Source organism: Muntiacus reevesi, chromosome 8 (genome assembly GCF_963930625.1).
Source record: "Muntiacus reevesi chromosome 8, mMunRee1.1, whole genome shotgun sequence".
Taxonomy (NCBI): domain Eukaryota; kingdom Metazoa; phylum Chordata; class Mammalia; order Artiodactyla; family Cervidae; genus Muntiacus; species Muntiacus reevesi.
This window is the reverse complement of record NC_089256.1, coordinates 47918751-47935888: the sequence shown is the minus strand read 5'-3', so window position 1 is coordinate 47935888 and position 17138 is coordinate 47918751. Positions and strand designations below refer to the sequence as shown.

General features: G+C 45.3%; 1 protein-coding gene across 1 annotated transcript in view; it reads left to right on the top strand.

The window, feature by feature from the left end:
• Positions 1–17138, top strand: part of ITGB5 (integrin subunit beta 5) — a 110212-nt gene that overhangs the window by 23784 nt on the left and 69290 nt on the right. Inside the window, exons 4-5 of the mRNA XM_065942150.1 lie at positions 4869–5118; positions 16339–16507. Of these exons, the coding sequence (XP_065798222.1) occupies positions 4869–5118; positions 16339–16507 (419 nt within the window). The remainder of the gene's footprint in view (positions 1–4868; positions 5119–16338; positions 16508–17138) is intronic.

The following is a 17138-nucleotide window of genomic DNA, read 5'->3' as shown; positions in this document are numbered from 1 at the left end:
TTCTTTATGGGTCTGGATTTAATTTTGAGTCCTGATTGCCTTCTGCTTCAGTAGTGAGCAGAGAGCTGGGTGATAGTCTTAGAAGTTGTTTTCTGGGGCTCTAATTCCCTGTTCAGCTGTAGTCCATTTATAATGTAGCTGATTTTAATGTTTCTTTCAGTTTCTAGCACAGAAGTATAATTCTAAGGAATCAAAAACTACTTTCAGTGGGGATAGTGAGAGTGTTTATCTGTTAGATGCTACTTTGTCTAAAATATTTGAACAAAAATCAATCTTAGGAAAACCAAAAGCTGTTGTTAGAATTCTCTGCTTTCATTTTCTGGGAATGTTTGTCATCTGGTATATGTTCCCAGGAAAAATAACTTTTCACTTTTTATTGGAGGGAAGACAGAAGAAAGCTTTAAAAATACATTTCAGAGGGAATGCTGTTAGATACTTGATTATGGAGGGAGAATCTACACTTAGGAACCAAGCAGTGGCATGAGTTCTGTGCAGAATACAGCTGAGGCTGGGTGAACTAGAAACTGGAAGAACCAGAGGGGCTGCAGGAGTAGCTATGTTCTCACAGGTGTGAAGTGATCAGCTTTACTTTGGGGTTTGTTTTATCCTATTTCTCTGATTCTGCTGCTGGTCCCAAGGCGGGGATTTTGTGGACTGACCCCAGAGAAGAGGGCGACAGCCACACAGGGAGAACCTACAGGGGTCTTATGTGGGGGAGGAGGAGGAGGACGTGTGGGCTGGGCTGGTGTCACCAGAGACAGGCACAGACTGAGCGCCCACAGTGGAAGTGAGCCCAGCTCTCAGCCTGCTGGACTCACAGGAAGTGGCGCCTGGTTTAAAGTCTCAGGTGGTGCCAAACTGGGCGGCTGTGTTTATTATTGAGTGTGTCTAGTGGCTCAGTCGGTAAAGTGTCTGCTTGTAATGTGGGAGACCAGAGTTTGATCCCTGGGTTGGGAAGATCCCTTGGAGAAGGAAATGGCTACCCACTCCAGTACTCTTGCCTGAAAAATCCCATGGACAGAGGAGCCTGGTGGGCTCCATTTCATGGGGTCGCAGAGTTGGACATGACTGAGCGACTTCACTTTCACTTTCAAGTATACTTGGTTCCAGAAGTGTACTCAAAGATGGAGAAGGTGCCCCAGACCCTCTCCTGGCAGAAGGTACCCCTGGCCTGCAGCAGTGGCTTCACCTTCAGTCAGCTAACCATGGGCTCTCCCTCATTAGGGAGTTGGGGCACTGTAGCTTAGCTCCCACACTTAGCACCCACGCTGAGAACTGGTCCAGAAGTGTCAGTCCCTCCAAAATCTGCTGTTAATTGAGTCCAAGTTTATATTTCTTGCTGTGTAACAGGCCAGTAAATCGAGATGAGTTGTTGGGACAAGGAATAATGACTTTATTCAAAAAGCCAGCAGACCAAGGAGATGGTGGACTAGTGTCCCAGAGAAGCATCTTCCCTGAGTTAGAATTCAGGTTTCATCCCTAATGGCTCGGCTGGTAAACAGTCTGCCTGCAATGTGGGAGACCTAGGTTCGATGCCTGGGCTGGGAAGAGCCCCTGGAGAAGGGAAAGGCTATCCACTCCAGCATTCTGGCCTAGATAATTCCATGGACTGTATAGTCCATGGTGTCAGAAAGAGTTGGACACCACTGAGCGACTTTTGCTTTCACTTTTATACTAAAAGGAGAGGAGGTAAAGTCTTGGTTTTCACCAGGCTTCAAAGGAGATGTTTTCATTTCTTCCTTCCTGCAGCCATTCACAGCTAAGCCTGGTGGGGATGTTTCTTTCAAGCAGATAAGCAATGGTACCTGGGATGGTACCTCAGGGTTCCCTGAGATGGGCCAGTGTGTGTAATTTAAGTTTATAGACAACATCCCTTTTAATTTGTGACAAAGGTTCTTCCTCTATTACATTGACAGAAATTCCATTATTGTCAAGGAGTACTGAGGAGTTTGTAGCATTTAAAATCCACCATAGGTAAGGTAGCTGTAAACCCTTATTTTGAACATTAATGATTTAACCCTTTTTTATACACTCCTCCATTTTTGGAAAACTTGGAGAGAAAATTTTCTTCTTCTTCTTTTTTTTTTTTTTTAGCATTTGCAGCCTCCCTTTGGGGAGCTGTGTGTGTGTGTGTGTGAGTGTTTGTGTTTTAGTGATCAGCTTCTCTTAGAATTTACTGGGAATAGATTTCTTACTTCAAAATAGAGAACCTCTTGCATACAGAGAGACCTGTGTATCACATCTTGTTTCTCTGTTTGCCTTCATGTCTGGAAAATTTAGAGTTAAGTATAATACCCAAGGCTGTTAGCCATTCACACTCAAGTTTTTGGCAGAATGTTCTGTCTCTCTTTTTAGCCCCACAGGAAATTGCTTTAATAATTGACTTTCAGGGGACCTGGGGTTGAAGTTTTCCTTGCATAGAAGCATTTGTACAGTGTTTATATATATATAGAGAGAGAGTCTCCTCCACACCCACAGTAATGAACATCTTCCCCATTTTACTGATCTAGAAACTGGGCAGCAAGTTTAAAGGAGTCTGAGGTCTGGAATCCTTGGTGACAAGTTCTGGATTCCAACCCGGCTCTTGCTCTCCAAGGCTAGTGTCCACTTCCCTCCCATGGGTGCCTCCCAACCTCTCTGAATCCAAGCTGGTTCCCTGTTTGCTGGTCCTAAAGTGCTCATCTGTTAACTGCTCATAGTCCCCCCAAAGGTGGAAGCAGATCCTGGATTAAAGAAGGTGTACCTGGGAACTTGGGGGAAGGGCACAGGTCAGAAAAACACAGAAGACCCTGCAAAGAGGTCCATAGGCTTGGATGGAGGGGACATGTTCGCAGGCTCCCACCCCTCCTCGACTGTGGTGTGGCATCCAAGGATGGGAGGAGCCCTATGCTGAGAGCTGTTCTCTCTGCCTCATGGGAACCAGAGACAGATACTGTAGCAGTCTGGAATTCATTCTGGAAGAAATCTCGAACATTCCTCTGAGTCAGACTCCAATGGTTTTTAAAAATAGACTCATACCAACAGGCAGCCCAAAGTACATCAATCTCCAGGTGGCTTGAGCAGCACATGCAAGGACAAGTCAGGGGAAGCAGGCTGGGCTCCGCCACTCAGGCTACAGCGGTAATTATAGTAATCATTCTGCATTTGGGCAGGCTTTCACTGCTTCTTACAAGACTCACCTTCCCACACGAGTGCTTCATAGACTTAACGCTGGGTGCTTTATTGCCATTTTACAGTTAAGGAAATGGAGATTTTGTTGGCATCCCTAGTTAAGGGGCAAAGCTGGAATTTGGACTAAAATCTTTGGGTTCTTAGATTCTTCACGATCTAACTGATGAAGTATGCCTCGTCTGGGATGGGAGGAGGGGAGGGAGCACAGACCACTGGGTCTCCTATCCTGCAAGTTCAAGAAGGCTTAAAACCACTGGTTGTCAGCTGGAGGTGAAAGATTGGTTCCTCCGAAATGTCTCTGCCGGCAGATGAGGCGTGGACCCTCAGGTGGGAGCAAAGTCACCTTTGACATTGCACCTCTGAACACAAGAAAGTAAATACACATTTCAAATGTGTGTGGACAGTTCTACACAAAGAGTTCAAAGACATCTCTTGGTGTCTCTGGGAGGCTAATAATCGTGATGGCAGATAGAATCACCTGGTAGGATTTACTTCTTGAAATTATGTCTGAACAGTGTGTTTTTAGAGGTTATGAAATGATGAAGGATCATTGTCCTGGCATGCATCCCCCAGTTACTGCGCTGACTTGGGCCTTTCTGCATAGCCCGTGGGGCAAGCTTGCAGAGGCCACACCTCCCAGACACTGCCTTTTTCTCTTTGTTCTTTTCCTCTGAATCAATTTCTTTTTCCTTTGTCTGTTGACTGTCTTCTTATAGAACCAAAAACTGTTTTCTCTCTTGTAGCTGTAGATAAATCTAATAGTATTTCTTTTATTTTTTCTTTTCCTTTTGATGGTGCTAAAATTTGTAATATTCTCATATTTATACAAATAATTTATGATAATGATTTGTGTCTGCAATGTCAAATATGCCCTAGAACTAACTACTATTGTTTGATAAATGGCTAGAGAGATAGAAATAGGTGACACAGTATAAACGTAAACATTTTTGCCCTTGTGGGGATATTTTAAGTAACCATCTTTGTTTTCCCACTCCCCCTGGCCTTCTCCTCTCCCTTGCCACCTCAGTTTTTATATCTGTACCCTTCTTGTGTTAATTCCTTTCCTGTTTTCTGTTTCACACACACCTTTATAGTCTCCTGGCCATACTCCCATCTTGGTCAGTCTTTTCTCTGAAGTTGGTATGTGGTGGGTGGACTACTTTTACCCAGTTTGTGTCCATGGAATTGTCTGGCTCACTATCCACCAATTACCTAAAGTCGTTTTTGCTGTGAAAACAGAACACTGCTAAGGAGACTCATTCTTAACGAGTTTCCTTTAAAATTGCTGAGCCCTGTGTGTGAAAGGAGTGGCTTCCCTAGTGGCTTAGATGGTAAAGCGTCTGCCTGCAATGTGGGAGATCTGGGTTTCGATGCCTGGGTGGCAAAGATCCCCTGGAGAAGGAAATGGCAATTCATTCCAATACTCTTGCCTGGAAAATCCCATGGATGGAGGAGCCTGGTAGGCTGTGGTTCATGGGGTTGCAAAGACCCCATGTGTGTGAAAGGAGAACCTAGAGCTGCATCCTTAGCACCCGTATTCCATCAGTCACTCTGCTTCCAGGAAAAAGATGTCTTCCAAGAGGCACATGATCACTAAAGAAAAGTCACGGGTGGACTGGCTTTGAAAGCAAAACCCATCCCTTCTGCCCCAGTAAACTGTATGACCTCTCATATGCATGGTCTCTCGGTTGGCACAGGTGACAAGACTACGTTCCAGCTGCAGGTTCGACAGGTGGAGGATTATCCTGTGGACTTGTACTACCTGATGGACCTCTCTCTGTCCATGAAGGATGACCTGGATAACATCCGGAGCCTGGGCACCAAGCTAGCCGAGGAGATGAGGAAGCTCACCAGCAACTTCCGCTTGGGGTTTGGGTCTTTTGTAGACAAGAACATCTCTCCTTTCTCCTACACAGCGCCGAGGTACCAGACCAATCCATGCATTGGGTGAGTGACAACCGCCCTTCTCTTGGGTATTTAAGGATGGAGGAATGGTTCAGCAGGAAGACTGAACCTAAAGAAAGGCCTAGGGAGGTCATATCTGGGTGGGGGAGGGAAACTGGCTTAGGTGTTAAATTTGCTGAAGGATGTTCTGGCTCCGTTCTCCCTCTTGTTGAGAAGAAAGAAGTTGTTACAAGGCTGTGTAACGCTACAGTGATGATGTAGCTCATTTGTTTTCCTGCCTGCCTGACACAGCACTGTTTTCTACATTAGTAGATTTTAGAGAGTATTCTCAGGAGGTGATGGACCCCGATAATCAGGAGCAGGCAGAATAATTTAAACTTTCCCCTTGTTTAGAGTAACTCAGATGTTTGGAATAAGTGAATTCAAAGTCTGTTCCTGTTGTTTATATAAATAACTATAACTTACCCTGACAAAACAAAATGAAAACTCTGGCCTTTATAAGTGTGATTTTTTTTTTTCCGACGTAAGTACTTGAATTAGAAGAGATTTGACACATTATTAGAGAACGGCAGTTTCTAACTACCGCAATGAACAAATCTGAAAAATTATGTAGTGACTCAAGCTTGATGGAAGTTTATTTTCTGAACTCACCTAAGGGCAAATGGGTCTCCTGATCAGTGGACACCTGTCCTCTAAGCAGTGACTTGGGACCCAGGCTCCATTGATTCATGTGTGGCTTGTAAGGTCATCATGCCTCGAGGATTGCTTCTAGGGGGATACTATGGACCAGAACAGAGTGGCCTCTGCTCCTACGTTCGGTTCTGCAGCACTGGGTTCTACAGGAAGGCTGGGAGCTAGTTTAGCTGTGCGCAGTAGAGGAGATAAATGAGTTGATGAATAGGTTTCTGCCCTGGTACATTTATTTGTTTATTGGAGGTGGAGGATCTCTTCCTCCAACTCCCCTAACACTAACTTTGTGAGGTGGGTTTGTTCAGATGGCAAGACTATGTGGTGTGACAACAATGAGTGATAGATAACCTTCGACTTTTTCTTATCTCTTCTCCATATTCAGCTTTGGTTAGGCTTTGGCCTATGAGGCCCCAAAACAGTTACTAGGTGAGGAATAGGTAAGATTTAAGTTCTTACTAAGTGTCAGGCACCCACTGCACTTCATACCTTATATGAATTGTCTCGTTTAAATTTCCTAGCACTCTTTTGAGGTTTCTAAAGTAGAAGTGAGCTGTAGTTTTAAGATAAGGAAAATGAGACTTAAAAAGAATAAATAACTTACCCAAGATTATACAAATAGTAAGGGGCTTCCCTGGTGACTCAACCAGTAAAGAGTCTTCCTGCAGACCCGGGTTCAATCCCGAGGTCAGGAAGATCCCCTGGAGAAGGGAATGGCAACCCACTCCAGTATTCTTGCTGGAGAATCCCATGGACAGAGGAGCCTGGTGTGCTGTAGTCCATGGGGTTGCACAGAGTCGGACATGACTGAGGGACTAGCACTATCTATCCAGAGTTGGAATATGAATCAAGATGAACTACTTCCAGAGACTGTCTCCATTAATGCTTATTTTTTCCTGCCACACAGTTGCTTTACTTGAGTTTCAGTGATAATACCCATTCCCAAACCACCCAGCCTTCAGGGCACTTGCCTAAGGGTCATGCTATCTATACTGCAGTAATAAGCAATCAATCCCCAGATCTCAGTGGCTCAACACAATGAAAGTTTATTTCTTGCTCGTTTAGAATCTCAGGAGAGCTGCTTTCTGTTGCAGCTCTTCTTCAAGGGGTGACTCAGGGATTCAGGCATCTTGTGATGTCATTTTTGATTCTTTGTCTCCTTGACTTTCCCTGAAGGGAAGAGGGCTGCTCTTAATTAAGCCCCTGAGCCTGTCTGCCCTCTTGGCTCCCGGTCGGCAGTCTCAGCAGTTGCCAGGTCTGGTTTGGGCTGGGTGGGGGAGGGGGCGAGGTGATAGTTATGCTGGTATTGTGTACACTCTTCTAGAAACTAACTTAAATGTTCTCCGGGGATTGCAATAATACAATGGTGGAGAAAACAATAAGAACAAGTTTTAGATACAGATGAGATTCTGAGGGCCTTAACCACGAAGAGGTACTGGGTGTCCTCATTTGAGAGGTTTAGCTTCCTCCTGGCCACTGGTGGCTGTGGTGTTGTTGCTACTTTGGTCCTCTCCCCAAGTCCCCTGCGCCATGTCTTTTTGTTGGAGTTCTGTTACTCACCAGGAGCAACAGCATCTTAACTAAAAGTTTTTTCAATTCATCCAGAATGGTGATTTTTTCTGTTGCTTTTCCTCTCTGCCCTCTGGCTGGGCCCTGTCTCCGGACAGGCAGGGTGTGTCTGTACTTCGATTTTTTCTGGGGACCATCGGCGAACTGTCAGATGCTAGATTGGAAGCTGGCAGAGGATGAAGGGCTGGCTCGGGGCCCTCAGCATTGAGTATTCAAGGTTATTACACTCTCATTCAGGGCTGCTTCTCCAAGCCCTAGAAGGCAGAACCAACTGCAGACAGTAGAAGTTTTGACAGTGAGTACAGGCACACTGACAGGCTGCTTGGGAGACAGGAAATCCGGTGAAAGAATGGGGATTTGAAAGGAAACAGCAGGTCTGAGCTAGGCAGAGCCCTCCTGCCTAAGCTGGGCAGCACTTGAGGGAGTTGCTCCCTGAATCAGTGAGCAGGCTGAGAGAGATCTCCTGTGTCCAGGCAGTGGACTCTGCTGTCGCCTGGGTGTCCTCGGAGATCTCCCAAGAGGATGTAGGCAGGCTGTTTCTGCCCTTGATCCAGCCTCTATATGGGCTTTGTTTGCTATCCTAAGTGTTAATGGCGCTGTGGATTAGTTACCAACGGTTAAAAACAAAAGATTTAACAAAGAATGGCCAGGATTTCTAGGTTTTCTCCAAAAACTAGGAGGTCTGGTAAAGCCAGGCTGGTTTCACATGTTATTGGCTGCCACAGTCCCTACCACTCCCTTTTGTCTCCCAGCTGGTCTCATTCTATTACCGGGCCCTCTCTAGATTCTTCGATAGCAGTGCCATAGAAACAAATGTTACTCCCGTAATAGTCTTAGACAAGCAGGGCTTTTTATTGAAAGGATAGCTCGTGCATAAGAGAGAAGGTGGAAAAGAATGTCAGTTCCCCAAAGACTTTCTGATAAGGGGTTTTAAAGGCAGTGTGAGGGAAGGGGGGCTGTGGTTTGCCTGATGAGCTTGTGGTCAGTTCTTAGATTGGTTGGCATCAGGGTGAAGTTTTGAGGATCATCACCCTTCTGGTTTTACAAGCTGTTTGGGGTCTGTGTGCCTGCAGTCAGCAGTTTTCAGCTGGTGGGGGTGGGGCGGGCCTGCTTCCTGTAAAAACAACTTAGGAATGTGTGTCAAGCTTTTATCTATATCTTTCGGGGAACTGGGAGTTTGGCAATTCTGCTAGGTGGTAGATTTATGGTTCCACTTTTGTCTTTTGGAAGCCATGTACAGACAATCAGTGGAACAGAGATGGAGCTCATCTTTTACGCCCGTGGGTCTTTAGTTGTTGTCTCAGAAGCTGTTTTAGGTGCTATTCTTCTGGCCTATGAAGCCCACTTGCTCAAGGCCTTTCGCTCAGTTCTGTCCCAGAATGGCTGTACTCTTGTCTCCCTGTCTCATCTTGAGTTCTGTGCTTGGCTCTGTAGATGCTGTCTGGGATCCTTGTCTGTTCTTCTCCTTCCACTCACGTGGAAAGAAAATCACAGTATTCTCCCTCAGTGGGACGTTCTGTTAGGTTTTTCGCCTGTGATGGTGGAAGCAGCAGTAGTAGTAGCCCCTGGAAGGTTCTGGGGAGGTAGGAATCAGGAGGAACGATCTGACCACCTTTGCAGGACATCTCAGAAGAGAACCAGTTTCTCATGGGGCTTTCCTAAGGTGTGTCCCTCCTCCTGCTCCAGATGTTTCTGCCAAAGGATCAAAATCCTAGACTTATCTTCTCCCATCTTAGAATGAACCAGAAATCCCAGAACTGAAGTAAGTAGTACTAGGGCTGCCATAAGAAGGAAAAACAAAAAATAGTTTAATCATCAGATTAAAGAACTGTTTAATTCTTTAATCAGAGCTGCTGAATTTAATCAGCAGCTCTGGGTACTAGGAATACTGTATTCCTATTCTATTCTGGGTAATAGGAATAGTGTCCTTGGGAAAAGTCGCATCATATTCACTGATACAGGATTTGATGGATTAATCCAGCCTGGTATTTCCGGTTCTGAACCTTTTTCTTTTGTTAGAAGTATAGAAGCAGCTCATAGAAACAGACTATAGAGTGGTGGTTGCCAGAGGCTGGGGAGTTGGGGGTGGGGGAAAGGGGGAGAAGTTGGCCAAAGGGTGCAGACTTCCAGTTATAAGATGAATACATTCTGGAACTTTAATATACAGTGCGGTGGCGATAGTCAACAATACTGTATTTTAAATATATAATTGTATATTTGAAAGTTGTGAAGAGTTGTTAAATGTTCTTACCCCCACACACAAAAAGTAGAAGTACATATGTAAAAATCTTGGCAAATGAGATAACACATTTTGTCTTTCATCGTTTTTATTTTTTTCCTTAACCCTTTGTGTTTCTTCCAAGAGGTCATTGTACTCCTTTACCACCTCGAAGGTATTATTTTATTGTCTTCTGGCATGTTCTGTGGCTGGTGAGAAGTCTGCTGTCCATCTAATGGTTTTCCTTCTCTCTGGTATTCTTTAATATTTCCCTGTTTTTTCATGTCCTATACTGATAGGCACTCCAGTGTGGCTAGGTTGGATTTAGTACTTTTATTTTCATTGTACAGAGTTTGCTCTGCTTGTTTAATTCGAGAATACAGGTCTCTTCTTGAAAATTTTCAGGCAGCTGATTCTCTTCTCTGATTCTCTTCGTTTGTTTTCTAACACTACTAGTGTTTCTAACACTACTAGGTGTATGTTTTCATTCAAAACATCATGTTTCTTAATTTTTCTTCCATAATTTCTATCTTTCTTTCCTTTAGCTGCATAATAGAAAATTTCTTCCAGTTTCCCATTTTGTTCTTCAATTTAAAAAAAATCTTTATTTTATGTTGGAGTATAGTTGGGTAACAGTGTTGTTAGTCAGGTGTGCAGAAAAGTGCTTCAGTTATGTCTGTACATGTGTCTATTCTTTTTCAAATTCTTTTCCCATTTAGGTTATTACCGAGTATTGAGCAGCATTCCCTGTGCTATCCAGTAGGTCCTTGTTGGTTGTCTGTTTTAAATAGAGTGGTGTGTACATGTCAGTCCCAAACTCCCAATCTAACTTCTGCCCCCTCCCCTCTTCCCTGGAACCGTAAGCTCCTACTGTTAAGTCTATGTGATTCTGTTTCTGTTTTGTGAGTAAGTTCATTTGTATGTGTTTTTTAAAAAGATTCCACATATGTGCCATTGCATATGCAATTTGTCTTTCTCTGTCTTACTTCACTGAGTGTGATAATCTCCAGGTCCATCCATACGGCTGCAAATGGCATTATTCCGTCTTTTTAATGGCTGAGTGATATTCCATTATATATATGTGCCACACATCTGTTAATGGACGTGTGGATTGCTTCCATGTCTTGGTTATTGTGATCAGTGCTGCAGTGCACATGGGGGTGCCTTCATCCTTTCAAACCATGTTTTCTCTGGATTATGTGTAGGAGTGGGGTTGCTGGGTCATAGGGCATGGCGGCCCTCTCCAGTATCCTTGCCTGGAGAATCCGCATAGAGGAGCCTGGTGGGCTACAGTTCATGGGGTCGAAAAGAGTGGGATATGACTGAGTGACTCAGCACAACACAGCACCTAGTATTTCTATTTTTAGTTTCTTAAGGAACCTCCATACCATTCTCCATAGTGGCTGTACCAATTTATATTCCCTTCAATAGTGTAGGCGGGTTCCCTTTTCCCTACATCCTCTGCAGCATTTATTGTTTGTAGATTTTTTGATGGTGGCCATTCTGACTGGTGTGAGGTAATATCTCATTGTAGTTTTCATTTGCATTTCTCTAATAATTAGTGATGTTGAGCATCTTTTCATGTGCTGTCTCGTGGCTGTCTGTATGTCTTCTTTGGAGAAATGTCTGTTTAGGTCTTCTCTCTCTCTTTTTTTTTTTTTTAAATTTATTGGCTATGCTGGGTCTTCATTGCTACTTTGGCTTTTCTCTGGTTGCAGTGTGCAGGCTTCTTTTGTTGGGGAATGCGGGCTTCAGCAGTTGCAGCACTTGGGCTTGGTAGTTTTGGCTCCCAGGCTCTAGAGCATGGGCTTAGTAGTTGTGGCATAGAGGCTTAGTTTCTCCAAGGCCTGTGGGATCTTCCCAGACCAGGGATCAAACTCGAGTCTCCTGCATTGGCAGGCAGATTCTTTACCATCAAGTCACCAGGAAAGCCCCAAGGTCTTCTCATTTTTTGATTGAACTGTTTGTTGTCTTATATTGAGCCACAAGAGCTGTTTATAAATTTTGAAACTAATCCCTTGTCGGTCACATCATTTGCAAATGTTTTCTCCCAATCTGTGGGTTGACTTTTCATTTTATTTATGGTTTCCTTTGCTGTGCAAAAAAAGCTTTTGAGTTTAATTGGGTCCCATTTGTTTATTTTTGTTTTTATTTCCATTAATCTGGGAGACAGCTCGAAAAAGATATTGCTGCAATTTATGTCAAAGAGTGTTCTGCCTATGTTTTCCTTTAAGAATTTTATGGTGTCTGGTCTTATATTTAGACCTTTAATCCATTTTGAGCTTATTTTTGTGTGTGGAGTTAAAGAATGTTCTAATTTCATTTTTTAACATGTTGCCATCCAGTTTTCCCAGCACCGTTTATTGAAGAGAGTGTCTTTTCTTCATGTATAGTCTTGCCTCTTTTGTTGTAGATTAATTGACCTTAGGTGCATGGGCTTATTTCTGGGCTTTTTATGCTTTTCCATTGATTTATATTTCTGTTTTTGTGCCAGTGCCTTGCTCTTTAGTTTTTAAATCCATGCACCAAAGTTTCATATTTGAATTTGAGTGACAGTATTTTTTGATTCTTTTTTTCAGACTTCTGTTTTTTTATACTGTTTTTTCATAACCTTCTGATTTTTTTCCCCCCTAATAATATCCCATTCTAATCTTTGGTTTTTATTCCTTCTTCTCCTCAATGTTTTAAATATGTTTGTTTTAAAGTGCTTTGGATTCATTTTGCTATCTGTTTCTTGGAGATCCTTCAGTTGGTTGCATTTGCTGACATTCCTTCATGGTGGTTTATTTCTCATAGGGTCTGTAACATTTTCATTAGCTCCTCTTCAGAAGAGGTTGTTTTCCATCAGGGGATCATGTGTCCCAGGTATGCTGACTTCCCTGCAGGGTGGTTTTTTGTTCGCTGCTTCCAGGATCCTCCAAGTCTCACTGTGGGACTAGTTCTGTTTTGTTTCTCAGCAGGGGGTTCCTTCCTTGTAAAAGTAATGAATTCTGACTTTTTCAGGACTGGAGTTACAATCTTTGTGTGTGATTCATCTCACCCTGGGCCTGGAGTGCATCTTCCTTGCTTCTCTCCCAAGTCAGGGGCTGGAATTTTTCTGGTTTTGATTTTAGTGACAAGGGCATCTCTTTGTGGCCCACAACTTTAGGCAGAGAACCCTGTTCTGGTGCTTGACCCTGCGTGGCTGAAGTCCATCATCCCTGATAGAACCTGGCCCCAAGCCCCAGATTCTGTGTCAGGTCCCCTTAAGCAATGGAAATTAATCAGAGGCCAGAGGAGAAATTCAGGCAAGGCTTTATTGAGGTCTCTGCTGTAGCATGGGCCAGTAAGAACGATCAACAGGTTCTCTTGCTCAACAGGTTCTCTTGCTCGCTTGCTTCCCGTTCCACCCCCATCCCCCACCCCCCACTGCGAAGGGGTGGTGGTGAGCTGGTTCCTTATATGGGGTGAGGGTAGGGGAGTATCCAGGGGTCGGGGCTGGAGGTGGGGCTTAGGTGGTCTGCCCACCCCTTCAGTGGTATTGCGTGCAAGGGGGCATGTGCAGTACCCTGCTTTTGCTCCTGACCTCTGCTTTTTACTCCAGGCTCTTTAAAAGTGGCAGATGGGTTTTTTGGTCTCTTTGTATCTTTTGTCCAGAATCTGCCCCAGCTGCACATGCACTCAGTCTTGCACAGTTTCTTTGTATTTTGTTGCTTGAGGAGAGCTGTGTCCAGGTGCAAGCGTTGCAGCACTGCAACGAAGGGGCCCAGGTCCCAGCCTGTCTGACAGCATGCCGTGGTGGGGCTGGGGGGCGGCAGAGGGCCCCTTTGCCTTGAGATCCCTGCTCACTACTTTTTCTGCTCACTACCTCCCACCTACCCTTAAATCCATTCATTTGTGCAGTGCTTTCTTCTCGGTTCCTGGCACCTGGGATTTCCCTGCAAAGCTTTCAGTCTTGGCTACATATTAACATTTTTCAAGATTAGATTTTTACACAGCAGTTCTCTTTGTTTAGAAGAAGAGAGAAGGTCTTTCTCTGTCAGCTCCATGGTCCACAGCATTATTGTTTTGAAGCATTAGGCTGTTTTCTGGATTTGCCTAGATCTAGTATCTGGGACAGGGGAGCTTGGTGGGCTGCCATCTATGGGGTCGTACAGAGTCGGACACGACTGAAGTGACTTAGCAGCAGTGTCTTCAAAGGGGATTCACTTTTTATACACACATGCGCCCCCAGGCTCTTTAAGCATATATATTTTATTCACTTCCTGGTTCATAATCCTTAATTTAGTAAAGATTTAGTAGGCCCTAAACTGGGGTCCTACAGCACAGACACAGGTTGGGGGGTGGGCGGGCTTCCTGACACAAGACCATCAAACACCCAGATCTTCAGGTCACTCAGTCAGCTCTCCCAGGGGGGAAATAGCTAGTCACAGGTGACGTTATTTTCCAGTGACTGCAGAGACATTCAGCAGAGCCTGTGTGACAATGCTGTTTTCCTCTCTAAGAGGTGCCTCTGGTTTGGTTGTAGTAAAGTTCTCTGCAGTCAAGGCTTCTCTCTGGTAAATGCATTCTCTAGTTCCTGATTATTAATAGTAATTCTCCACAGTAAAAATGTATCTATTTAACTGTCCTTTGCAGGAAGGGAAGGAAAAGGTAAAAAATGCTGATTTAGCTGAGCTTTTCTGGTTTTCTCATTGAACAGCAGTTGCTGTTCTGTTCTCCTCCCTTCCTCAACCAGCCCCATCAGCCGAAGCAGTAAATACCTGTAGTCTGCAACCATGGGCTAGCACAGCACAGGGTGAAGTTGCTCCAAGGGTGATGAAGAGTCTGTGTACATTTTTTTCCTCCTGGGTCCCTCTATTTGTCAGAGCACCACGATGGAACTCACTTCCTGTTTCTCAGCTCACTTCCTATTTCCAGCTGGGAATACAATTTCCATGACCTTTCTCTTTATGGCTAGCTGAGAATGGGAATAGAAAGTTTGGACGGCCTGGAGTCATGGCTTATAGACAAGCTTGATCTGTGCAAGCACAAGGGGTGGGGAAAGATTTAGGTGGAAGGAAGAAGGAGTGAAACAAAGGCAAGGCAAACAGGGACAGCCTCTGATGGCTCTCCTCATCCGGGAGGCACCACAGCCGTTACGGCAGTGGGGTTGACCATCCACAGCTGGCTTGCAGCTGGTGGCTGATGGAGCAGATACTGAAGGACCTGAGAGGAGTGGCGTAGTCTCTTAGAAAGCCCAGGGTTGCCTCTTATGGAGGAGGGGAGCCTCTCAGATCTGCCCTGGCTGCCCTTCCATGTGCAATTAGGCAGGAGCTACTAGGTCCTAAGCCTGCTTCCCTTCCCATGCACATGGCTTGGATTGGGTTATGAAGCCATCCCCTTGTGCCTGTCTGTCAAGTTTGGTTTTCATCTTTGTTCTGAGAGGCTTCCCTAGCATGGCCACAGACCTTCAGTCTGTCCAGCTGGCCCCCCACCTGCCTCACTGCCCATCTTTGCTTTGACCCCCAGCCCTACAGTCTTGCTGGCCGCCCTCCGCCCTTGGGCTCACTTCTGCTGCAGGGCCTTGTGTTCACTCTTCCCTCTCCCCCTATACCTAGTGAACCTTCCTGGAAGCAGTGTCAGGCCTCTCACCCTATTCTGTCGACTCTATGCCCAACTTACACTCCTGCAGCTATGGTTGGGATCTAACTTCCTCTAGGAATGCTGCCATTTGGGATCTCTACTGTGGACTGAAGATGAGAACTCCCAGCAGTCAGGAGAATTGTTTTTTGTTATTGTTCAGTCACTAAGTCGTGTCTGACTCTGCAATCCCATGGACTGCAGGACGCCAGGCTTCCCTGTCCTTCACCATCTCCTGGAATTGGCTCAAACTCATGTCCATTGGGTCAGTTATGCCATCCAGCCATCTCATCCTCTATTGCCCCTTTCTCCTTCTGCTTTTTATCTTTCTCAGCACCAGGGTCCTTTCCCACAAGACAGCTCTTCCCATCAGGAGGCTAAAGTAGTGGAGCTTCAGCATCAGTCCTTCCAGTGAATACTCAGGAGAGAGATATGGCATTAACCTTCTATTGAGATGTGATACTTCCCTCTTCCCAAGTTTCCAGATAGAATATTCCATTTGAAGATGATTTGCTTCTAAATGATTTCTCTTTGCATGCATCTGGGAGAGCTGATAGTTTATCATTCCAATATTTATAAATAAATGAGGAAGCAGGAAGAACATTTTCATTCTTATTGCATTTCGTGTTTGCTCATATGCCGGTGTGTCCTGGTTGTCTCTGAGTGGGTTGACAGGAGAGATTTATGTGATCTTTTATCATGTGACAGCAGCAAAGTGGATGTGAGAAGCTTGCTTTGTAAAGTCACTCTGCCATCCCTTGACACTGCCCGCCTTCGTCAGCCCCAAAGAGCACCCCCTCCCTTCCTCAGGCACTGCTGAGGCTATGATGCCCGTGCTCCAGGCCCTTGCCTCTCCAAGGCACATGTCAGGGTTCCTCTGTGGCGTCTTTCTTAGACTGCAGAAGCCCATTGTTACCTCTGCTGCTTTTGACCTGTTTGTCCATTTCATGCACTTAGAGCCTAGTGTGTGTGCTATCTTTGCTGCCGTTTAGGACTTGTGTTTGGGAGGTAGGAACTGTTATTGCTCTGTTGTCCCCAGCGTGCCTATCCCAGGGACGCATGGTAGGTGGCTGTGAGTGAGTATTCGTTGGTGCCACTCAGGGCCCTCAATCAAGGCACAGAGTATGTTGTTGTTTAAGCTTTTAAGATAATGAAGGAAACGTGACTCTTGTCTTTTTTCTTTCTAGTTACAAGCTGTTCCCAAACTGTGTCCCCTCCTTTGGGTTCCGCCACCTGCTGCCTCTCACGGACAGAGTGGACAGCTTCAACGAGGAAGTCCGAAAGCAGAGGGTGTCCCGGAACCGCGATGCCCCAGAGGGCGGCTTTGATGCGGTGCTGCAGGCGGCTGTCTGCAAGGTAACCTTCCCTTCGGTCCTGTCCCCGGACGGGAGGTCAATGGAGAGGCACCAGTGTGGGCGTTGGCACTGCCTGCGTATTTTGAACCACCCCAGCCCATGGGCTCCCATCCACTTTGCATCAGAGGGTGAGCTCAGTGGGGCCCCTGGGGACATCTACAGCCGTCAAGCCAGCTGGAGTGCAGGGATGCCTGGGGGCTGGTGTGTGTCTGTGTCAGGGTGTGGCTGTGTGCAGTGGGAAGCCGTCTTTGCCAGCAGACAGCTGTTCTGTGTTTCTGCATTTGACTTTTTCCTCTCTTTTTGGCGGGGCGGGGTGGCGGGGGGGAGGGAAGGGGTGGAGTCAAGCCATATGCATAGAACCTTGTAGAGCTTTATGACCCAGTTTTTGTAAATACTAAAGATTGCTCTCTTGGGGAAATCCAGTGAAAAAAGAAATTGCTTGTCATTTTTGGTTTTGTTTCTGTTTGTTTGTCTTTCTCCTGTTTCTCTATAATATGTGAATCCAGAGGGAGGACATAGACTTAGGTCAGAAATGAACTCAGACTTTGAGAGGTTCCAATCTCAGCAAAATATATAAATGGAATGTTGGTAATAACTTATTCTTAAAATAATTTTCTACTGTCAAAACAACC